General features: G+C 39.5%; 2 protein-coding genes across 2 annotated transcripts; one reads left to right on the top strand and one right to left on the bottom strand.

The window, feature by feature from the left end:
- Positions 1–768: 768 nt before the first annotated feature.
- Positions 769–24,298, bottom strand: LOC135700211 (toll-like receptor 13). Its single transcript, XM_065220656.1, has 2 exons — positions 23,640–24,298; positions 769–2,624 (listed from the first exon to the last, which is right to left on the bottom strand). The coding sequence occupies exons 1-2, from the start codon at positions 23,651–23,653 to the stop codon at positions 884–886; spliced, it is 1,755 nt and encodes a 584-aa protein (XP_065076728.1). The 5' UTR covers positions 23,654–24,298; the 3' UTR covers positions 769–883.
- Positions 11,939–13,794, top strand: LOC135700162 (serine protease gd-like). The gene is made up of 3 exons (XM_065220582.1): positions 11,939–12,275; positions 12,585–12,940; positions 12,999–13,794. The coding sequence occupies exons 1-3, from the start codon at positions 12,039–12,041 to the stop codon at positions 13,786–13,788; spliced, it is 1,383 nt and encodes a 460-aa protein (XP_065076654.1). The 5' UTR covers positions 11,939–12,038; the 3' UTR covers positions 13,789–13,794.
- Positions 24,299–26,051: the final 1,753 nt, after the last annotated feature.

Raw genomic sequence — 26,051 nt, 5'->3', positions numbered from 1 at the left:
CCTAAATCAAGCACAGCGCCGACCACTCCACACGGTCTTATGGCGAAGTAAGGATCCCAAGTAACAAGTCTAGAGCTGCTTGGCTATATTCAAAATTTATAAAGGTTTTATTGCAGCTGCAACCATTCCCTACAGCTTAATGACGGTCATATATAATGCAAGTCATGGAACATTCTTATAGATATCTACAAAACCCCTTTAAAGCTTATATAAAAAACCAACTGATGCTTATGCTATTTTCACTTATGAAAGGTTTTATGATTGCTTTGAAGTATAAAAATATATATGATTAGTTTGTCGTCCGTTGTTACTAAAGACCGAATACACCACCACATCTCCACGGCATTCACGGGATGGATAATTGTGTTAGTGAGGTGGGTTATTTTTACATCAGAATTTACTGCGGTGGTGGTGAAAGGGGACGTATTTAATTTTCAAAAAATCAAAAGCAGTTTTTTCGTTCAAAATCAAAATTACGTTCTTCAAAAATGTATTCGTTGCATTCTACTCGCCTACAAGTGAACACGTTTTCATTGGCAGAATTTCGGTTATAAACAAAAAAATAACGTTCCCTTTTCCCATAAAACAGAATTTGTTTTCATTTGATTGCTGTTTTCAGTCGGCACGATTTGATTTTCTAATTAGCCGCCTCTTGCTTATTACACAGTCATCATCTGCTTTGCAGTCAAAGCAGAATGCATCTGTTTTGCCTGCAGCTAACTAATAGTAATTTTTCAGTAATCCATTCAGCAAATGAAAACACCTCTCGCCACATCGTTATTTATAAATTTATTTCAATATCAACAGTACATTAATCTAGACGTCTTCATTTGCTGTCCATTTGGTTTCACATGTTATCGCTTATGGCACCCACCCACACTTCTCAGATGTTATCACGCATGACTTCGTTGACGGTAACGCCATTGCTAAACTCATTAGCACGCTTGTTGTAGGTAACCACCTTGACGGATCGGTTCATCTGCCACTTTTTGTACAGGATATGCAACCCATAGGCCAGTGCCAGCACCATAATAGCACCGAATATCGTCACCATGAATGCAACCATTCCCACCAGGTGCCCTATTTCTGCGCTCATTTCCGTCATCTTTTGATCGTTTTGCTTCAACAGGAAGAAAGTGTGGTTACTTAGACCATGCATGTTGTAGTAGAGGGCGTACATAAAGTAGGTCAAGCTTCGACCCAGGTTCTTGACCAAGTTCAAGTCCCGTTTCACCTGGTTGAGCGTGTATTCCGGTTCGAACGAGTCCGTTATGTCCGAATCGGTCACGTGGCTGCCATTGATGTAGCAATCCCGTGGGTCGGTGGTCGTACGGATACGGGTGTGGTTTAGGTACGATATGATCCGGTCAAAATAGGAGCAGTTCCAACGGTTGAAGGAAAGGGAAATCATCTCCAGATAGGGGAAGTGGTTTGACATGTGTTCATAGTCGATGAGCTCTTGAAGGTAGTTGAAGTTCAAGCTCACGTATTGGAGGGACTTTAATTTGGAAAGGTGACTAATGTTCAAATGGACGAAGTTATTCTGTGAAAGGTCGAGATTCAGGATGGAGTCTGACGTCAGGAGACCCTCCATGTTGTCTTCAGTCAGACTGCAGTTCTGCAGTCTGAGAGTATTAAGTGTCGGAATGTTTCGTATAGAATACTTGAGATTGTAGTCGAACCGCGAGATGTTGTTCGACGACAGATCTAGATACTCGAGTTGATTCATCTCGTGAAGACCAGCGATGTTATCCAGCTGGTTGTGTGACAAATCGACGTGTTCAGCGGAACTGAACTGGAACAAATCTGCGTCATGGATTTCGTTGTGGTGTGCTTCTAGCGCTCGCACGTTGTACGTCCGGTTGACGGTCAAAATATTGATGTGGTTATTGTCAATTTTCAGCAAACCTATTTCCTTTGTTTCGATGTAGGGCATTCGATGAAAATTATTGTAGGAGAGATCAATTTCAAACACCTCTTCCACCATGGCTAGGGAATCGAACAAAACCGGTGGAAGAAAGGAAATTTGATTGTGATCTAATTGAAGAGAAGACAAGTGGTCATTGAAGTGAAACTGATGTTCATTCAGCGTAATGAGGCAATTTTCCCGTAGATTCAATGATTCCAGCCCATACATGCGATTAAATGCTTCCTTGTCGATCGTGTGGATCAGGTTGTACGACAGATCAAGCTCCATTAGCCGAATCAATGATCCAAACGTCAAATTGTTGATGACAGTAAGCCTATTGTTCGACAGATTCAGCATTTCCAAGGAGTAAAACTTTAAAAAAGTCAACTCATTCAGCACTTCAATGTTGTTGTACGACATGTCCAATTCGAACACATCATAGCCTTCGCCAACGATGCTGCTCAAATGCCAGTGAACCTCGTGGAATCCTTGCTTCGATAAGTCCAGCTCCGTTTGGTTTTCGTGCAAGTTGAGTGAATCCTCCGTTATGATCCCGTTCCAGTTGTGCGAATTCCGGAACTGCTCCATGATCGTACGGTGACGGTCGCTCTTTGTGCTAACGCATTCATCAGCGTTCACGTGTCGACCTAGGGCTGCAAACATCAGTAGCATACCCAGCGGTATCATCCAGGAATGCTCCCATAATGGGCGTAGCCTGAAAGACAAACAAGATAAGAAATAAATTGTTAGTGAAGAAAATGTGCTGGTTTGCAGAACCGAACGGGAAGGGGGGATGTATGGTTTTGGCATAGTTTTGAGTAGCAATCGTTCCCGGACGTGCTGCGAGTGAGGCTGTCATGCTTTGTAGATGTGTTGCTGCACATGGAAATGATCGATACGTGACTTTTCAAATTTATTGAGGATGGGTTGACGAGGATCCGCTGGGAGAGTGAATATTTTAGTGATACAATGTGAACGAGTGCATGCGAGAGCTTCTGTCGTGTAAATTGATGATCAAGAGCTTTTGGTGAAATGAAGGTTATTAATGAACTTAGAGCTGAATCACTCTGAATGTCCCAAATGTACTATTACCCAGAATTGCATGCACTGAAGGAAATGTTTTCTTCGTTATTAAAGTGTGCAGGGTATACATCGTTTTAGGTCAATTATTTCTTACTTTGATGTTTTTAATTGAATTTCAATACATAATATGCGTTTCCTTAAAAAATTTAATGCTTACTAAAACAAAATATTAAATAAATTTATGTAATTTTCAGAGATTTTTTTTTTGCGATCGCTGGTAATGTTTATATTTTCAAATACTTGCAGCGTTGTGAAGTGCAGCACAAATAAATTTTATGTTGTATTGCCAAACCAAGATGTTCAAGATCCCTTAAACTGCTTATATTATGAAGAAGAATTGAAATTACAATACAATGTTCCACAACGTTGGTGATAATCCCTCCGATGCCCCTAGATTCGAAAGAAAAAAACATCTTATCAACGCCTCATTTCTGTATACTATCAGAATGTTAGAGTCATGCGAACCAAAATTGTGCAGTTACGTTTGCTTCTTTCTAGCTGCGACTACGATGTGCTCGTCTTCACGGAAACTTGGTTTCGAGCAGATAGTGCTGAAATTTCGTCCAACTATACAGTTTACCTTTGTGATTCACAACGGTAAACTGTATAGTTGGACGAAATTTCAGCACCAGTGTCTGTTTCTATCATTTACCATCACATGCAAGGAGTAGCGCTTCAACACAGTTTATAGATGAATTAACCACTTCATTCAAGCAGTTAAAATGACGTTTACTACCACTCAAACTTTGAAATAAAACATTATTTTGTGATTTTTTTCTTCTAGAAGCACAAGAAAAAAAAAGCCAACATTTGTGCGTTTTATAGAAAAATAGAAATTAGTTGGTCCAGTTTTGTGAAATCGCTGGTAGAAAGTAGAAACACTGGAATAAGAGACCAGCGGAGACACTGTTATGATTCCAATCAAACTGTCAAAAGCGGTTCCAATCCGCAATGTTTACAAATGGTTTGCTTCAATTAGGGAGGAGTATTAAAATCGTTTAACAATCACTCATGAACTTGCTCGTCGGTGCATTTGCGAAGTCACTAGCAAGCAGTTACAAATGCAAGTGATGCCAGGATTGCTTTGATGTTTATCTTGTTGCCAAATTCATGTTTTTTTTCTCCGCTGGTCTCTTATTCCAGTGTTTCTAGTAGAAAGTCACGCTAAAACTGCTTGACAAAGTGGTCAATTGCGTTCGTTTTGAATATCTTTACACATTTAGAAATTAACGCCGACTTCGGTAATTTTTACCGAAATCTGAACAGCTGAAATTTTCGGTAAAATTTATGTAATTCAATTCAATTGCTTTACAGCTACTTTGAAACTAAATCTCCACTAAAATTACAAGATTTGATTATTTAAACAAGGTTGAACATGTTTTGATATTATTTTCAAATTCAATAGCCTTTAAAATAAAGGTCAAAGTTTTACCGAACGTTCAGCTGTTCTGATTTCGGTAAAATTTACCGAACACGGAAACAAAATCTTAGTGTGTACTGTGAAGCACGAGCGAATACACACACATACATATACAGCTGTTAATAATTGACCATAACAAAAACAAATATGCAAAATGTCACGCAATTCGGAGAAGGTTGCATCATTGATCGATTCGTCATTTGGCGTGGAACTGCTCATTCTTCAACAGCATTTATCTGTCTGCTCAGTTAGATTGTTCAATAGCAGCAGCTGTTCATGTTTCAAAGAAGAAGTCTTCACCAAGCGAGAGAGAAATAAATTTTGAGCAATTTAGTTGGATTGCTCAAATTAAATGTTAGTTAAATGATCTTTCAATAATTAACTTATATTTCTTAACCGTAGCCAATGGTGATAACGGTGTGTACTTCTCCTTTTAACAGCAACACCCTTCACGAAAAAATACAGTCTTTCTGGCGATATTTAATTTCCAAATGCACGATGAAGGTTCGGTCATCCTGGAAACATTGTCCGGACAACCTTTTCGGCAACCACAGGGTACATATTTCGGTGGATGGGAATGCGACGTTTTTTTTCCTCAGCAGCTTTACGTTGTTCTTTTTTCGTTCTTTTGCGGTTTTTTTTCTGAGCTGTTCGACAAAATAGCTTCCTTCCGAATCGATGCTTTCCCTGGTCACAGAATCCTTTGTAGAGTTGTTGTTATCACCGATAGCTTTATCGTCATCAATCTGACCAATAGTTTCATCTTCCATATCTGGAAAATAGCTGTGCGGTAAACTTCCGGGAACTGCTCCGAGTCAAATCCGTAGAATTCGTCTTCTGAACTCCCACTGTCACCACAGTATAGTTTAATTGCTTCAAGAGCTGGCATTTTGCCACAAAAGCTAACTTACATGCAACGCGAAAAGTACTAATCCAATGTTAATTTCGAAATATCCGAGGTAAACAACTCAAGCGATAGTGCGTAATTCTTTGGTACAAACAACGTAAATATTTACCTTTTTTGACAAAACCCAGGTAATCATGACGTTTGATTATTGAAAACAATATGAATGAAGAAAAGAGACCAACTCTCGATAACTTTTCAAAGGGACGTATCAGCTTTTGTAAACAATGCATTTGATCGTCGATTTGGCGTAACTGGTAGCTCGCGCACGCATGCTAACACTACCATCAGATAGGGGAAATTTCCCCCTACCTGCTAGTGGTGTTAGTAAGTGTGTGCGAGCTACCAGTTACGTCAAATCGACGATCAAATGCATTGTTTTCAAAAGCTGATACGTCCCTTTGAAAAAGTTATCGAGAACTGCTGTCATGATCACCTGAGATTTGTCAGATAATGTAAATATTTACATCGATTGTATCGAACACTCAAAAAATTCCACACGCCATCATCATGTGTCTCACACTTAATTTTGCGCTTATTGTGAAACACATCCATTTCATGTGTGAATCTTATACTATGAACCATCAACCTGGTCTATACAAGGTGTGGAATTGATGGCCTGTACGTATTGGTGCAGTTCGTTTTTCACTCGCCTTTCAGTCGGCTTCGCACGATTTACTTCTTTCATACGCTCAAACACGCTCGTAGTTACGTCGTAACGTTTGTTTCAATTTGCGTTTGCATTGGAAATTGAATGTGAATTATAGAATTTCTGTATGACGCCAAAAGTTATGAATGTTTTCCCACTGAATATTGCGATAATGTATTGATTTTTTTATTAGCACACTATATACCATGAAAAAGCAGCCTGCTTGTGAGTTTTTGTCCGTTTCCAAGTAAGGAGTTACTATAAAAATACAAAACGCCTGCTGATATTTCCCGGATACTCTACAAAAGCATACAAGCAAGCGCAATCATCATGCAAACATATCTAGAATTTGCTGTACTTCATATTTCACAAATTTGCTTTCGACTGCTATGACGTCGTGATCATCCTCTCCCGAAATGTTTACCTTTTTTCCTCTACCAACACATACGTGAGGGCTAGATCTCCACACCTTGTATAGACCAGGTTGATGAACCATGCCTGAACACTATGGTTTTGAATTGTGACACACTTGGATTCTATGTGTCTCATATGGTGATATCAATAGCTTTGCACACCATAGTTCAATATTCTACAATATTCTACTTTATCGACTTCTACTTTACCGACTCTAAAAATTGAAACGACAAATATATAATCAAAACTGCCAGAGGCCAGAGCTTTCACATATCTTTTTAATGGGTCTGATTTGGGATTCGATCATGGACTGTTGGCCTGTTGCCAGAGTCTGTTGTGCTGCTGCCGGAGTCTTCGTTCTATCTCACTGTGCCAGGGTTGTTCTCATATATGATGCGGGTTAATAGGATAAAGTCACAACTCTTGTTTTCGATGTTTACCTTTCTGAGCAAGCATTTCACATCGTATTGAAATGCAAAACACTTTAAATCCATCTGTTTTGAACAGTAGCGTGATTCAATGTGCAATACACTTGAATAGAAAGTGAAAAAATTTCAACATTTCAAAGTTTGAAACACTCTAAATTAACGTGTATAACACATCGAACCAAGATGAAATACACTTAAAGTAAATGTGATTCTGCATTTAAAAAATCAAGTGTTTAAACACTTCGATCGAACGTGTGAAATTTTTTGAGTGAAGAATGGGACTGGTTTGCGAGTACTGTTGCACTCGTCAAGGAAAGTACTTGCCTACCAGTCCCATATGATTTCGGCTCATTTTTCTCGTGATAGACAAATGTTTTAATTATATTTTAGTTACAAACGATATTGTCATGTTGAAATGCAACAAATTCCAGCAGCAAAGGCGCCACTGGGTGTGTAGTGGTAAGTGTGATTACCACTAACTCCAGCAGCAGGCCTGGGTTCAATCCCAGTTGGCGCCACCGGGATGTTCTGAGGCATAACATCTCTGATCACGCCTTCCTTCGGGAAGTAAAGCCTTTGGTCCCCGGTTCATGAGTTGATGGGTCGATAGGTAGGGTTCAAGTGTGGGAGCTGCTTTCCTGGCTTCGGTAGCATTGGTGCTCAGAACGGAAAACAAATCAATGAAGAATAGAGACAATAATTCCAGCAGTGGTGCTGTACTTGATAACTAGAATCAACGAGAAAACAACAAATTATATAGGGGAAATTGATATAATGTCGGCCTTAATGTCCCTAATTTGGGCCCATACATAAATTCAGCAATCGACTAAACTTTCAATAGCGACCAAAAATATCCATTTTTACCGTCCCAATGACGCGTTCATCTAGATAAATTTGATAAATAGCAGATTTTTTACGATGGGCTCAATCTTAAATCCATAGGCCAACATTAGAGCCATTTCCCCTAAATGTACAAAGTCGTCTTTTTCTCAACATGGCGATTTTTCAAATGGGACTGACATGCGGGTATGGGCTTTAGGAGAATTGCAAGAACTTCAGAGAAGCTTCGAGATCTTTAAGCAACATCAGAGAATCCTAGGACAGTTCAATCGACTTCAAGGAAATTGTAGGAACTTTACAGAAATTCAAAGCAACTCAGGGAATTTCCGAAAACGTTAGCAAAGCTCAAATAACTTTAGCAAAGTTCAAATAACTTTAGAGAAGATTTTCAAGCAGTTTCTTTATGTTCAGGGATGTTACGAGTATTTTGAGATGGATCAGTGCACTTCAGAGCAGTTTGCAGAATCTTTCAAGGAATTTCGAATTATTATGGAATATTCGGAGAATTTCATGAATGTTCCAAAGATTTGAGAAAATTTGCGGAATTTTCACGGAAGTTCCAAGTATATCAGGGAAACTGTTCCAACGCATGAGAATTCCGAGAAGTTCATGTCAAATTAAGAAACATAAGAGATAATTCGAGAACATTTTTGAAAATTTGGCGATCTTCTGAAAAGGTAATAAATTTTAAGAGAAGTTCCATGAGCTTCAAGGAGGTTCCTAAAACGTCAGGAAAACTGCGGGAGCTTCAGGATAGATCGAAATCTTTAGCGCTGTTCCGAAAATTTCAGAAAAGTCTGGATTGTTTTGGGGAAGCTGAATAAACTTGAAGAAATAGTAATTTTGTTTCAGTTTTTTTTTGCCTTCAAGAAAAAGTGTTGTTTAAAGTTTTATCATAGTCAACGTTTCGGTCCAGGGCTTCATCACGAGGACTTGTTTTAGCATAAAATCGTTATAATTTTTTAGTTGAACGAATGACGGTACAACTTTTTTATATCCTATGAAGAGGCCATGCCGAAAGACTGAAAAGCCCATATCCAAATTATTTAATGTTTTAAAATGTTATGGCGAGGGGGCGCAGATATGAAAAATCAGTGAGTAACCAGTTCCAAATTTACCACTGTGGTTAATCTATTGAAGATGGCTGGAGGGACCACCATAGGTAGTACTGCTGCAACGGCACTAGGTACCGAGGGGGGCGACACATCTAAATCTCAAATTTAGATGCTCAATAAATCTCACACTAGCGAATAAATCTTCAAAAAATCTTCCTTCATTTCTCGCATCTACTTGCATCGCGTATCATCTTTTTGCAGGAAATCTTCAAAATCGTGATAAATCTTCTTTCTATCTACTCAGCGTACGCGCAGCTAGCCACAGCAAAACACAATATTTCCTGCATCGTAGATAGAGTCGTCCCCCTCGCTAGGTACTGCGATCCCGGACCGAAGAAATGACTGGTTTGACGGCGAATGTAAACTGTTAGTAGATGAGAATAACGTAAACGACACACGGAAATTCTACGAGAAGCTAAATAGTTCGCGCAAAGGCTACTTGCCGCAAGCCGATATGTGCAAGGACTTGGACGCCTTCTCTCGAACGAGTGTGAGGTAATTGAGAGGCGGAAGCAGTACTATAACGAGCACCTCAACGGTGATGCAACAGAAATCGAAGGTGGCACAGCAACAGAACTTGGAGCACGCGCAGAAGACTACAGATCTTCAAGAAGTTGAGGAGGAGATCGGTCGGCTGAAGAACAACAAAGCAACTGATGTAGATCAGCTACCAAGTGAACTATTAAAATACGGTGGTGAAGCACTGGCTAGAACGCTGTAATGGGTAATTGCCAAGATTTGGGGGGAGAAGATATTACCGGAGGAGTGGATGAACGGTGTGTTATGCCCAATCTACCAAAAGGGATTGGAAGTTGGATTGCTGCCTACAAGGATCTCTCCCAAATTCTATGCTGCCACCTGTCACCATTTGCAGTTGACTTTGTGGGGAAATACCAGGTGGAATTCATGGGTGCCCCTACCACGGACCAAATTTTTGCGATTCTGCCCACTCATAATTTGTTTATCGATTTCAAATCCGCATACGACAAAATCGATAGAGATCAGCTATATGCACGAGTTTAGATTTCCGGATAAACTGACGCGATTGGTCAAGGCGACGATGGATCGAGTGATGTGCGTTGTTCGAGAATCGGGGACGCTCTGTTCCTTTGAATCTCAAAGGGGGTTATGGCAAGGTGATGGATTTTCGTGTCTGCTATCCAACTTTGCATTAGAAGATGTGATAAGAAGAGCTGCGATAGACAAGAGTGGCAGGATATTCAAGAGGTTCATCCAGTTTCTTGGCTTCGCCGATGTCATCGACATCATGGCACGGAACTTTGAGACGATGGCGGGAACGTACATCACATTGAAGGCTGAAGCTAGACGGATTGGACTTGCCATCAACGTATTGACGACGAAATACATGAGAGGAAGAGGTTCTAGGGAAGACAATGTTAGCCTCCTAGCCCGAGTTCAGATTGATGGTGACGAAATCGAGGTGGTCATGTATATGGGTTCACTGATGACCGCCGAAAATGATATCAGCAGAGAAATTCAAAGACGCATTATGGCAGGGAATCGTGCCTACTTTAGACTCCGGAAGACGCTCCGGTCGAATAAAATTCGCCGCCGCACGAAGTTGACTATCTACAAGACGCTGATTAGACCGGTGGTCCTCTACGGCCACGAGACTGGACTATTCTCGTGGAGGAGTAACGTACCCTTGGTGTTTTCAAGCGGAAGGTGTTGCGTACTATCTATGGTGCAGGGCAGAAGGATGGCGGAACCTGGAGGGAGTGAATGAACCACCAATTGCATCAGCTGCTGAGAATCAGCCATCGTCCACATTGCAAAAATTGGGCTATGCACGTCGTAAGAATGCCGGACGACGACCCAGTGAAAATGGTTCTCGAAAGCGACCCAACAGGAACAAGGAGAAGAGGCGCACTGCGGGCAAGTTGGATTGAACAAGTAGAAGGTGAGTTTCGGACCCTTCGCAGACTACGAGGTTGGCGACGTGTGGCCATGGATTGAGTTGAGTGCAAACGACTTCTTCAGAGAAGAGGACAACAAGGCCTTAGCTTGCTTGGTAAAGTAAGGTCCTATCGTTTGACCTATGAAATATTTTGAATTTTTTCTCAATTTAGACTCGAGTTTAATTTTGATTTTGTCGATCCCACTTTGGAATGAATTTTATTCATGGTATCGGTGACACTTCTTACGCTTCCAGCTGATCAGTGATTGGAAAATAATGTTCAAATCTCATTCATAGAGCCCTCCTGAGAGAATAAACTCGTGTGTGAACTTACAAAATAAATCTCACGCTAGAGTTTCTCATGCATTTCACGCACTCACACTCACAACGCCAAATTTCATTTCAACTTAAAACTCATAAATACCGCTCAAACGGCAATTGATAGCATGCTCATGCAAGTTTTGTTAGTTTTCCATTCAGTAATTCAATTATAGGACTAAAATAACAATGAACTACGCCTAAACATAAAGCATTGCATTTTTGATCCGAACATCTCATCGGTGATTATTGCGCAGTTGAAACTCACAAGGCAAAACTCTTAGGTGGCCCATCTCAAGCATGGGATGTGAATTTTTAATAGCGAATTCGTTTATTATCGGGGTTGGAACCGAACTTTTTGTCAGTGCGAACCTCAACCTGAGCTAGGTTTTAAAAACAAACGAGCAAACTGACGTTTGTCAGAAAACAAGCAGACCCAATCCTGATACCCGATCCAGGTTGGAACTGAATAATAAACGAATTCGCTATAAGTTTTTCCGTATACTGCATGATAATGTTTACATTGCAAAAAACAGCTGGTGAATTCGCTGGCACATGTTGGCACATTTGAATCCTTTGTTCTCACGTTTCCAGCTGATTATGTTTATACGACAAAATCAGCTTGTGAATTCGCTTGCATGTGCAAGGAAAGCTGAAATGGTGAGAGTTCTATGAACCACATGAGATTTTGGCAGCTTACACATTTCGTCCAGAAATTTTAAACATTCATCTATCTATCTATCTATCTATGAGCGATGGATATATGAGCGCCAAATATTCCCGAATATAAGTGCAAAAATTTGTTTTTTTTATTTGCGGAAGTAAATAGTGCGTTTTCTATAGATTTAGTAACTAGATAGACCACGCAACATTAAGCTATAAAAACGAAGCTTGGATCTTGTATTCGGGGATTTTTGGTGCTCATAGATAGATCTTTGCTCAACCTTAATTTCTGAGCCACAGATTTCAGAGTTAGTCTTCATTTCATCTGCGCGCGAAGCGGAACGCACGTATTTTAGAGCATCACACGACCGATCACCATGGCACCATCTCGCAGGCTATCATCGGTGATTGGTGTTTCGTTCTGTGTGATACTGATTATGTGCTTTCGTTCATCCAGCGGACAGTACGTCCAATCACCTTGTCCGGATGTGTTCACCTATCAGCTGGATCCACAGACGCGGCAGATTTTTGGCTACATCGAGATCCCAGACTTGCGCGTGGGCCAGTCTGTGAAGGTGATTGTAGAGCTGTCGATACCCGCTCAACTGACAACGGTGAGTTTTTTTTTTGAATTAATGTATGCTAATGGCGATTATCTATGGCGACTGTGCATATTAAATTACATCTAGCGTCAGGAGCAGTTCCAGCCCAAATAGAAAAACAAAAATGAATCTCAGATTTGCATGAATCTTTGCATATTTTCAGATCGACTGACAATCATTCACATTTGTGCTAAAACTCGGTAATTTTCAATCTTGATTTATTTTTCAAAATGACGTTTTTGACATTCCGATCGATTCGCCGTTTGGCGTGGAACTGCTCTCAAGTAAGAAGCAGGTTTTGACATTTTCCTTCATTTTCAGAACAACTATGGCTCTATTGCATTGATCAATTCCCGAAAACAAACCGGGAAAGACATTCTGAATGGACTTCCGGCGCAGTATAAGGTCATTTTTCCCTTAAGAAATACCATCCCATCGGTCAAGTCGATAACGCTCAATGGAAAGATAATTTGCAGTGGGCCCCGAGCGAATGGGCAAATAGTGACCACTGTTCGACTTCAGCATACGTTGGAAACTCAGTTCAAGTCAACCAGCATTGTAAGCCAGAGGGTTATGAATCAGCAAAAGCAAGCACCACAGATCATTGCATTGCCAAAGCTGTTCGATGTAGCTTTGAAAATTCCCCAGCTGCCTCAACCGGTGATTAGCAATAAGAAGTATGTGTCTGAATTCGTGGAGAAAGTGTTGTATTAAAATGAGTACGATTTTTTTCAGTGTTTGCGGAAAACCAGTTGTTGGCTTAACTCGTTTTGCAATCAATGGCAAGCGTACGGAAAAAGGCCAATTTCCCTGGATTGCTCCCATCTTTTACAAGCCGAACTTGACTGGAGAAAAACCAATTTACGTATGTGGGAGTAGCTTGGTTACTATGCGTCATCTGGTGACGGCCGGTCATTGTGTGTTTTTGGAATTTGATCTCATTCGTCCGGAGAAACTTCTGGCTGCAGTTGGAATGCATAATATTGATAACTTTTTCGAGGATTCGGCTGAATTCTCCGGTATCCAAAAAATTTTCCCCCATCCTAACTATGTAGATGATGATCCCACGAATGAATTGGATATAGCGGTGTTACAGTTGTTCAGGACAATGCCACTTACTCCCCACATAATACCCATCTGTTTGTGGAAAGGCGATGATAATTTGGACAAGGTCGTTGATATGAGCGGAGTGGTTGCCGGTTGGGGTGTCACAGAGCTAGGGTCAACCTCAACGCCGAATCACTTTGTTGCTAGAATTGTTTCAAAAAGACAGTGCAGTGCAAATTTGGCTAGGGTCTTCTCGAGCGCATCGAAGAATTTCTGCGCGGACGGCAATGGTGCCAGTCCATGTAATGGTGATTCAGGAAGTGGATTTGCGATGCTGCGTGGAAATCAGTACTTCTTGCGGGGCATCGTATCACGAGGGCAGGTGAACCATATTACACTGAAGTGTGACATCAGCAAGTATGGAATCTACATGGATATAGCGCCGGTCAGGTATTGGCTGAGGACAATTATTGGATGATGAATTGACGAAATGGAATTGACCGGTAAGACGCTGGGGCTGGTTATGACAATTAATATTAACAAGTAGATTGCGGTTGTTTACCGCACCAAAATGAAACTAACTGAAACACTGTATTAAGCTTAAAACAAATAAAATTAAATGGTTCCTTAAGGGCCACTGACAAATGAGGATATTTATGATCGATTTAGACATTCCCTATGCTCTTGTTACGTATTTTTCATTACTCAAATTCATGGTTGGTCACACATTTTAAAGACGATCGTATGGCTGCCCAATCTTTCCTGCTTCACACTTTAGTTGGGTTTTCTGCTAAAATCATTGAACACACCTATTTTCATAAAACACCTAGTGCAATATTGATCAACAGGGAGAAAAGGCCACCACCTTGTGGTATTCCCCGGCGACATTCGAACGAACTTGCCAATTAGCCTGAAATTTTCACACAGCAATATGGTCTAAATCCCAAAATGTCACGACAAAACTCGATATACCGAAAACCTTTGCACTCTAGAGGTTTGACTTCTTGGAGAGTTTGTCTACAAGAAAAAATATTCCTTTTGATGTATATGGTGACTAGGGTGGTTCTATTATTACAAAGTTATTTTTATTACTTTTTATTGTTAAGGTTAAGAGGAATATTTGCTGCTTCAAAGTTACAGATAATTTAATTTCATGTTAATTCGCTGAAAAAAAAATCTTCTTTATCAAAATCTATTAAATCAAGTTTTTTGCTCTAATTTAATTTCGATTTTATTTTGAGAACCATCTTCAATAGAGTTCAAGAGCATGAGAGGACGCATCTTTTGAAGGTTGTTGAGCAATACTAGATACTTTATACAGGTATTCTACTAAGACGCCCACATCAGGATTCAGATTTACTGTCCTGCCCATGTTGTTTTAGATAGATGAGCGGAATATACGCAGTGAGTTTTAAATTGTCATGGGATACGTTTGGTAATGATAAGTAATGAGAATTTGTAATATTTGTTGTTCATATAATTCGACAAATTTTCTGATACAATGATTGACTACAGCCGTTAATTTGATTTCTCGCTAGAAGTAATTTGAAGTTGATGCAGAAGTCTCTGTTGCCAAGAGAAAGGGAAGGGAAGCTTTCGAAAATCGTGTTGCGAGTTCCACTGTTTTTCTCTTGACGTGACTCTCATACACACTCTAGTAAGAATCTCACGAAAGTTGTGTATTCCACAGCTTTCAATACCGTCATAGACTGCTCTTTTGGTGATAGATGCTGAAAATTTGGGTGGCACTTTTAAGCTGGCATTCGTAACCCGGGATGCCAGAAAGTTTTGCAATTTGTCTGTATGGAAGCTTATGAATTGGCTGTATTTGTCTGCATCAGGAATTTCGAATAGAGTTCTCTACCACCGTTAGTATTAGTGAGAAGTTTCACTAATACATGCATTTTACTGGTTGAAAATAATAAACAAACCGCTGTCAAGTCGAACACTTTGACAGCTGATTTCGTGGTTGAAAATAATAAACAAACCGATTTTACAGGCGCTAGCTAGGTTGTATAAGTGAGATGTTGCGTCGAGAAGTCAATAGTCAGACCAGGAGGGGGAGGGCATGTTGTTTCAAAGTTATGTCAGAAGTAGATATCCTCAATCATTTCATATAAAAAAATGATTTCAAAACATTGATGAGAGTTCGTAAGTTTTGTTCAGGTTTTCTGGACATTAGGCTGATGCAAAATTTGAAATTTTCACTCCACAATGCTCAAGCAGTTCTAAATCGTGTCCTGATTAGCCTCCCAAAACTTTTACTCGTTTGGTAAGAAACTGTCTTGGTACAAACTATTTAAAGTTTATATTAAAGGGTGAACACGAAATTATTGCAACACTTTTAATTTTCTCTCAAATTTCACGTATTTATCAGATAAAAACCAAATTTGTAGGGTGGTTCTATACATGTTTTTAGCTCAGGATACATATATTGGATCTATTTTTGGGGGTTGTTTGGTCGTAGCCGGTACCTTTTTCTCATTTTTTATTTATTTCCTCCGCGTGTCATTTGCATCCTTTACTTTTTCCTTGGTATTTCTGAGTTTCCGTTCATCATGGCCCAATAGGTTTCGATTGGACGTAGTTCTGGACAGTTCGGTGGATTCATGTCCTTGGGACAACATGCACAAAATAAGTCTCATACCATTCCAGCACGCTTTTAGAATACTGACATGAAGCTAAGTCCGGTTATTAACTGTGCTGCTCAAAAATGGCCACAGATGTTTTTGGAGGCATTATTTTTGTAAATTTCACCATCGATGGTGCCCTTTGTAACTAATATTTTACTTCTTTTTCCACAAATAAGATATTTTGATTGCGAAATTTTCTTTTTCTTGAAACGATCATTCACTTGGAACTTATATTTTCAGGTGTAAAACTCCTCTCCTGGTATTTGTTGGAAGTCAGCTTTGACGTATGTTTCATTATCTTTCACAAAGCAACTATATCTGGCCAACATTTCCGTGTAGAACTTACTTGCGTAGGTTTTGGCAACAATTTGCTGGCGTTCATCTTGGTTTGGGAAGTTTTGAACCTTGAATGCATGTAATCCAGCTCTTGCCTTGACCTTCTGCAAGTAACTTTGCGAAACACCGACCGTTTTTGGCAACATCACGTGTTGAAATGTTGTGATTCGGGTGAAATTACCCTTCACCTTTCCCTCCGTTTTTCTACATGCTGGAAACTGGGCCTTCCTACTCCGTGCTTGTGATCCAATGTCATTTGGACCTTGAACCTGTTTATAACTCTTGATACGGTTGAATGATTGATATGCAGTATTTTTTCCTAAAGCACGATGGAACAACTCCGAATTTTCCATGTGAGCGTACAACCTTTTTTTACGCTTTTCACGCGTTTTCATTCGACTCACTTCAATCTTAACCGCATCTAAACAGACAATAACGCAATTTACAGGATGTAAACAATACACTGTGAGACTGACAGCGAAACTATGCAAAGTTTGGTTAATTTCCGCCTAGTAGGAATAAAGATACAGCCAGTTGTAAGTGTTGCAATAATTTCGTATTCGCCCTTTACTAATAAATTACTGTGGGATATCCAAACTTTGACTTCTAGCCTTTTCCATATTGAGCTGTTAAAATGTTCTCTAACTATTCTTATGGAAAATTTACTCATCAACAACTTTGCGCAAAACTGATTTTCAGTCCAATGTCAATTTAAATAGTTATTAATTGTTCAAGAGACTGATACTCATATGTAATTATCAAGCAGCTGTTTGGTGGGCAAGACTGTATTATGACTGTGACATAGTAGCCATGATTTTCTAAGCGCCAGAAACACCAATGTTGCCTGCTGAACAGTTGACTGAGCATAATCACAAGACATTAGTTGCTTGAATCATTAAAAACTTATGTTCTTTACATTGATCCTCAACAAAGTTGTAGCTGGTAAAATTTCCTAAAAGGATAGCTGTAATTTTCCAAAACAGAGAGATATGGTGAATTTTTAGATAGATATGAACAAAAAAATGATTTCCCATAGTTATTTCTATATAAACTTGAACTGGTTTGTGCCAAGTCAGTTTCTTACTAAATGAGTTCAACTTTTGGAAGGCTAATCAGGACCCAAACCGTTTGAGCACAGTAGAGCAATAATTTCAAATATGGCATCAGTCTACTGGACATCTGAAAGTTTCCTAAATTTCCTGTAATTTTTGAAGATCCTAATTACCGTATGCGTGATAATGTTTTCACCATCGTACAAATATGGTTCCCGTTTCACCTGTGCATACAATGCCTTGGTTTTCTTTGCATGCACGTAACCTATATCTCATACCGTAGTAGCAACAATCAATACGAAACTAACAATTTTAAACTGGCTCACTACTTGACTAGCCTATTGGTCCCAAGCAAACGATTAACGTACCCCATCCTAGTCGAAATTCTAGTACTACGCAATGTTTGTTTTGATTCGCTATGAAAGTTTGACAGATAAAATGAGGGGTTATTGGTTTTTCCTATATTTCGAGGGGTGAATCGATTAGCTTGGGACCGAAGAGAGTACCAGAGCTGAGCCAAAAAGTTGAGCACGTTATTTCGGGACCTTCTAGTCTTAGAGTTACCTCTATGGTAGTAGGCTGTGTTTAAAAGAAAATGATTTACTTAGTTTGACAGTTGCACCATGACGAAGTGGCAGCGTATTCGTGATTTGTCTCACGCGCAAATGTTGCAAAAAGACATTTCAATCGCCGTGGGAGTGTCCCGGTGGACCGTCAAAAGGGTTTAAGACCGAAAAAAGAAAGGACAACTATCCGCGAAGGTGGCCACAGGTCGTCCGAGGTCAGCTCGGGTTCTTAGGGTTATCGCTGCTATCAAAAGGAAGATTCGGGTGAATCCAGTGCGATCCATAAGGAAAATGACAAAGGAACACGGGATCAGTGACTTTACGGCACGGAAGATCGTAAAGGAAGATTGCGGGGCGAAGTCGAGGGCACGGAAAAAAACTCACATGATTACCAACCGCATCCGGGAGCTACGAGTCGAACGATGCATGAAGATCTTGAACTTCCTTATGCGAAAAAACCCGGTAATCCTGTTCACCGACGAGAGCATGTTTACCGTCTATCCCGTATCAAATTCCAGAACCGACCGGTATATTAGTTCTCTTCCGGTAAAAGACGTGGCCAACGAGCACAAGAACGTGTATCTGTCCAAGCATCCTGCTAGCGTTATGGTGTTTAGATTGGTGGCATCCGATGGCAAAAAAATGGACCCGGTGTTCATTCCAGAAGGCGACAAGGTCAACACGAAGGTCTACATCGGGATTTTAAGTAAGTATGTTCTTCCGTGGATCAAAGAACAGTACGGTCCGAAGCCAAATGTTGTATTTCAACAAGATAGGGCTCCGTGCCACACCTCGAACCGCACTCAGAAGTGGTTGCAGGAACATCTTCCGTTCTGGGCGAAGGATATGTGGCCGCCATCCAGCCCCGATCTTAATCCGCTGGATTACTCAATATGGCGCGTCATGAAGGCCAAGGCCTGTTCTAAACGTCACCCGAGTACAGCAAGCCTCAGACCATGCTTGGCATACACAGTTTTGGTCACGAACTGCTCATTTACTAATAACTTAGCACACAGTTGACGAAACATAGTTCGTTTTGAAGCAGTAGATAGAATAGAGTTTAAACTTGTTATATATACTTTAAAAAAGTAGTTTTTAGTTCTAGTAATAAACTGTATTTGTTTTTGCGTTGTAAAAATGAAGTGAGAAATGCTCGCTGCACATCTCGGACTTTGAATGTAAACATACATTGGTGTTGATTCAAATGTTAAGATTTACTTACTCTTTGCAGATCTATAGTAAATTATGATCCTTATCTATCAATTACTTTAAAAAAACACAATTTTCACCAACTGAGTGAAAAGTTATTAACAAATGAGCAGTTGGTGTGTACAACTGTGCATGTCAAGCATGCCTCAGACAATCATTGACCCGTACCTGGAGAGAAATGGATCCAGACTACATTATTAGAAACTGCCGTGCATTCCGGAAGCGTGTGGAGGCCGTAATTGCAGCAAGTGGAAACTCGATCGATGATTAACATAGTTTAAGACTCTGAGAAACATCCCACCTTTGAATAAATAAAAAAAAACTCGAAAACGAAATTTTCAATATTTTTTTGTTAATTTTGACATTGGTGCAAACATTATCACGCATACGGTAGTGAACAATTTTGATGTATTTTGTAAAATAAGTAATTGTAGCAACATTACAAGAGGGGGCTAAATTAATCATAGGGGGGCTGTAGGCCCCCGTAGTTACGCCAATGAGGAGATTGATCTTCTTTGAAATTAAGTGAATGTATCTTCAATTTGGAAGACTTCCCTGGAGTTCACTGAAGTTCTCTAAATTTCTCAGAGAAAAAGAAGAAACATTGAAACTTATAAACAATTTGAGAGGTTGGATGAGCTAAACATAGATCTTTAAGCTGCTTAAAAGAGAATCTGCAAGCTTCAAAACTGTTTAGAATACTTCAGACGAGGTTCAGAGAGCTTCAGAGACGAGGTTTGAACGAGTACATATACAATTGGTGTTTTGAAAACTGATAAGGTCGTGGAAGTTCTGAGAAGTTTTAGAGTTTTCAGAGGGGCTTCAAACACGCAAATACATCCTGGGAACTACAGAAATAACCTTAGGACCATTATCGCATGGAATGTTTGAGACAGTCTTCTACCAGTAATTAAAAGAAATAAACGATAAATTCCTGATTTCTCTAGCTCAGGCTCAGGCTTATTTACCCTATTTTCTCGAGGTTTAAGAAAAAAATAAAATAAAAATATTGTTCCACGGCAACGTTTGAGTGGTAGAAAACGTCACTGCTCGAATGATGTGATCCATTGGAAACACTACAATTAGTTTGTTAGGAGATTTGAATTAATTTGGGATATGGCGATAGTGGCTTTAGTGACTTCTACTTGTAAACAGTGACTTTTTGGTGACCGACCTATAAAAGGTGGATGATATCGTGTTTGTTTTTGATTGCATCGGGTACAAAGATAGCGTCTGTTTGTTTTTTTGACAAACATCAATTTAATCGTTTGTTTTGTGAAACCTATTTGGGTTGAAGTTTGCTCTGAAAATAAGATTCAAGTAGTCATGAGAAATTGCATTTGGTGCCGTTAGTTGAAGTTGATCATTGAGGTGAAGTTGATCACTATATAACTCAGACTGATTTAATATTTTTTTTGCGGATTTTAATATTTTTTTGGAGTATTCTACAGATAATTTCTGGACTGTTAAAAAGACATTTTCAAGCGACTTCCAAAGAGAATTTCAAAATTTTTTTAGAAGAGTTATGAAAAGAACTCTCAATCAAATAAAAGCCTGCAATGTTGTGTTGCCAAAAACGGGTAGACACCTGGAATTTTCGAAAATTGTTGGAAAATCAGGGACTATCAGGAAATGTTGTTTCTTCATTGAGTCGACACCCTGGACGCCCTTGGTTGTAACTGGGTTTCCTTGCTATTTTCATCAGAATTTTTCCCTGTCCATTTTCAAAATTATTTCCATAATTCTTTCTAAAATTTAAAAAAAAATTCTTTAATTTTCCTTAAAATGTCGTTATAATTTAACTTAAAAAAAAAAAAAAAAAAAAAAAAAAAAAAAAAAAAAAAAAAAATTTGGGGGCGACCCCGGCGTAGTGGTTAGCATCCATACCTCTCACGCCAAAGTCACGAGTTCAAATCTCACCCCCGGACAAGTCACGAATGACCCAAGAGCTTTAAAGTGACTATAATAAAAAAAAAAAAAAAAAAAAATCTTAAAATTTTTTGTTATGTATTTTTTTAAATTCAGTTGAATTCTCCTCAAAACTGCTATAACATTATCCTCAGATGTTGTGAGTTTGAACTTACCTGGAATTCCACACAAAACTACTGCTGTCGAGAATATAAAATTTTCATTAGAATTCCTTTGGAATTGAATCATCTTCAGATTCAATTACCTTTCGAATTCTTATTACAATTCTCTTGAAATTTATTAAAATTTGTTATCATGATTGCTTTGTCACTCTTGTCAGAATTTACTTGGTTTTGTTGAGTATTGGATATTTATGGGAATTATCCTCTAAATTTTATTTGAGTTCCTCTTAGAGATTCTTTAAAATGCTCCAGGACGTTTCCTCGCAATTTGGAATTCATTTCAGAATTACCATTTGATGATATTTTTATATCTTTGAATTATCCAAAGAATTAACCTAATGCTTTCCTTAGATTCCTTTGACTTAGAATTTCTTTCTAGTCTCCTTGAAATTCCTCAAGAATACTTTTCATATTTCTGCCATTTTGATAACAGGTTGTATTTGCAACTTTTATGACCCCTCTGTATTTTTGTACAGAATAGCTTTGTAGATAAAGACCAAGTAGACGTACCACCAACCGACGGCCTAGTAAAGTTCATTCCCGAGACGAAGCGACGAAGCTGAGTACGACATCACACTCGGTGACTCGGGACGTGTGGCCAGATGATTTCCATCGCCACCCCGCAAGAAATCCATCAAGGAAAACCAGGAGAAGTGGCGAGGAAGCGGTCGACGGTCGAGGGCACGTGCTGACAGCGCTACTATACTGGCATCCAAAGTGCTACGAGGGGTCCTGAAGAAGAAAGGTCAGTTATGTCAGGAAAACTGAATGAAGGTCGTTAATTTTGCACTGTGAAGTTCCTGTACTTTAATGTATTAGGAAAATGTCGGCGATCACCACTTCTATTTTTTTTAATTTACCATCTTAACTGGATGTCGTCCCTAACTTGATGGTCCCTTCAATATCGAGTTAGGAAGAGTTGACTGTAGTAATTTGCAAAGAAAAATCGTACAAAAACTCTTTCATACACGTAAAGCAAATGGCATGAACATCAAATGTAATCAAATTTAGCTACTGTGCATTTGGGGAACCAAACATTGTTCGAACAATAAGCTAATATGAAAATAAACTGATAACAGCATTTAAAAAAAAAAACCACCCGACGACCATATAACACTATCCCCGTAACGTGGGTAGATCACCTTTTCGTGGTACGTTACGGGATGTAAGATCTACCACCGATTCCTAGTCATGACTACTTCAAACTAGGGGAACAGGATTTTTCAGTAATCCAAGGAACACATCTTAGTCCTTGTTACTTTTTATGCCTTGTTGATAGTGACAAGACTCGGCTTTGTCCACCGAGACTGATCTTGAAACAAGGAAAAATTAGTTAGTTAGTCTTCATATATGTGATTCCTAATCTTCTATTCGTTGTTCCCTAGTTTGAAGTGGTTAAGACTAGGGTTCTGATGCATGGTCATTATCGGTGTCATACCTTAATTTTGTTGCTAAGGAATCCAATTTTGACTAACAAAGGGGCGCGCCTTTGGAGGGTGTTTCAACACTCCGACGGGTATAAATAGCGGTACCTTTAAATTAGAGTCGGATCCTTGCGATAAATGCAAGAGTGGCAACTGTAAAAAAATCGAATACTTCATCATTTCTCAATAGTGATGGAGTAATACGACATGCACTAAACTAAGATATACGGGATATACTACAATAGATCAATTTACTGGTCGAAGTAGTGCTAGGTCCCTTACATTTTCCGGTTGGGTGTATTTTTTGAGTGCCCCAAACTTTAATCATTAGTATTCGCCATTTTTTTGCGCATGTTTAAATATTTTCAAAAAAGTCAAACCACTACCCGTAGTAGGAATTATTTCTCCCAAAACCGATGCAAATAAAAAAATAATAATCCGATAAATCGGGGCAACGTATTGATCGTACAAATACACGTTGAGCCAGTGCACGTGGCTTTAATTATCACGACATGCATCCACCATGAGTTGTGTTTATGTACGAGTTTTGATCTTCAACCGGAACTGCATTTCATTGGATGAGTTGAATACAGCTTTCCAGTTTATTTTGCACCGGTTGATGGTTGGTGCGCCTCATGATGCAATGTCCAATCGTTGTCATTACAGCCCAGAGTTTTTACAGTTCATATGATCCCACTGATTATCAAGTTCCACTTCTGTCTAACGAAAATCATGTGATCTCGTTTCCCACATTATTTCCCTCGGATCAATGCGCTTTTTCATGGTTTAAAAACATTTAAATATATTGTATCACATTAACTTAGTCCGTTTCCACAAACTTGCATACACTCCAGTCAAGGTCATCTCACCGCCAGTCTGTGGTTATTTTTTTTTATCTCTAATACATATAAGCATGTTTGCACTACACGCTCGAGGGAAGATTCCACTGAATGATAGCACTAATTTTGCGCGTCACTGATATAAAGCTTTAATTATTCGTCTCTCACTACAAGCCGTACCTTATGCGATGCATTCTCGCTGCGTGTCGGAGCACCTTTTCCGCCGTTGATTGCCCGTTGATCGAGTGAAAAGTTCACCCTCGAAATGCACAATTACCTTCGATGATTTGACACATTGATTGCCGATCCACCCTGCAGAGGAATATCGTTCACTGAGTTTTGTTTACTGAAGAATTCAACGTCCGATTGAACCACAAGCAATTTTAAAACGGGGAACCGGCCTTTCCCAACCCGAAGCAATACACTTTTCAATACACTTAGTATTAGCTAATATTCTGGAAGATCACCCCCGTTTGGATGATGCAAGACGATTCGCGAGACGTTTGCGGAGACGATGAATGCGATCAGAACAATGATGATGTTGAAAATGCGCGCACACAGGCTCGAATCGCGCCGCGGTTTGGTCGATACTGATTCCCAGCTCACGTATGTCGTTTGGCTTTTGATTTTCCTGGTAGCCTGGGAGTGAGGGTGATTCTATAACTGCATAGGTATAACAAGTAAGAGTGCACTATCTCGACAGTGCTGGGAGCCGTGAATCGTCAACTTTCTCGTACCGCGCGGATGATCACAACTACCGGCCGACCGTATTGACGGATTGCTGCTTGGCGAACGTTCAAATAGCAGACTGTTGTGTGTTTGTTGGTCAACGGGTGGTATGGGACTGATCGTGCCTTACCGATGGTTCTGAAAATTATAGTACACTATTGAAATAAACAAATAACCGTTTTATCATCATCGACAGCCGTGAGGGTACGCCTCTATACTTCCCTGATGCGGTGGTGGTGCTTGCAGGAGCTGAGTACATTTTTGCGAAGCGGTGTGCAATGTAAGGTGGAAGTCACGTTCATGATTTGATGATATTGTTGTCACTTTTCGCCAGGTGGAACTTTGCACACATTTTACTTCTACTTGGGTTAAAAGTACCTCATACTGTAGAAAATTGCTTCATTATTCTGTATTTTACGCATCAGCTGTATCGAACAGGGATTTCAGGTGTATATTGAAAATATCTTCATCGAGACGGACAAAATGTTTTCAGATGTCTTCACCGATTCTTTTCAGATTCCCGACCGGGGGGTGGGGGCTGTTTTGTTTGTTTTTTTTTTTCATTGATTTGTTTTCCGTTGACCTTGTTTTCCGTACTGAGTACCAATGCTACCGACCCCTACCTATCGACCCATCAACTCATGAATCGGGTACCAACGGCTTTACTTCCCTTCCGAAGGAAGGCGTGATCAGAGATTTTATGCCTCAGAACATCCCGGCGGCGCTGACTGGGATTGAACCCAGGCCTTTTGGGTTGAGAGGCAATCACGCTTACCACTACACCACCGGTGCCGCTATTTTGTTTGGTTCAGGATTTATTAAATTAAGTTTTAATTACAACATCATGATTTCAGTATTAGTTCGGAGAACTAAGTAAAAGTTCACTAAACGTTGTAGAAATTCAAGGAGCTTCACAGATTTTCAGGAAACTTCGTAGAACTGCGATGATCTCCATGGAACTGCGATGAAATTCAGGGCAGGCAATATAATGTTACATCATGTTTTGTACAAGTAAAACTCGAAAGAACTGCTCATGTCTATTTTGTATGTCAAGTTCGTCATTACGGAGTCGATAATACATTCTAGATAAACATTTCAAAAGGTCCTATCTGCATTGATCGATTCTCTTCATCGACTTTCTCTTTCGTCAATAACTCAGCTGAAAAACCTTTCCCTGTTGTATTTGACGTTTTGTACGCTAGATAAGAACCTCCTTTATCAAACTATGTGGTAGAATTAGTGCGAAATCTGTTTGCGTAGCAGTGGTTATGAAAAGAGAAAGTTGATGAAGAGAATCGATCAATGCAGATAGGACCATTTGAAATGTTCATCGAGCATTGTTCATTGTTTGTAACAAAATTTACAAATTTCTATGTCTAGTATGAGGTAGGCCGAATACTCGTGCCTTACCAGAGGTTAAAGGTGTACATTGTCGAAGGATGGGATCAGGGAAAGAGCTTGGGGGTGAAACTGTTGATGTTTAAAGAAGGGAAATCCCGTTAAAATCTCAAACTGCAGCTGCTTCATCTGGAAATGAAAAATAATTTTGATTTTCCACTTATACAGTAATGTCCCGATTTTGTCAGCCATCAGACTTTTCTCGTTGAATAATTTCACATAACCGGAATTTCAAATCTTTCTCATTCATCTTTAAGATGGATGTTCAAGGTATGCCTGAATGCAATAAGACCATTGAAAATGCACATGGAAGTCGTAGAACAATAGAAAATAATTTCAAAAAGGGGGCTGACAAAATCGGGTCATTACTGTATACGCTTGAGGAAAGCTTTATAATTAAGGAAAAAAGTAACTTTCCTTTTTTATTCATGGTGCCAAACATCACAAAGGTAATGAAGTTCTAAA

Source organism: Ochlerotatus camptorhynchus, unplaced genomic scaffold (assembly GCF_037179485.1).
Source record: "Ochlerotatus camptorhynchus isolate MF236.1 unplaced genomic scaffold, CSIRO-AGI_Acam_v1.1 ptg000130l, whole genome shotgun sequence".
In the NCBI taxonomy this organism is placed as follows: domain Eukaryota; kingdom Metazoa; phylum Arthropoda; class Insecta; order Diptera; family Culicidae; genus Ochlerotatus; species Ochlerotatus camptorhynchus.
Note: the sequence above shows the minus strand (reverse complement) of the source record. Positions and strands in the feature narration are given on the sequence as shown.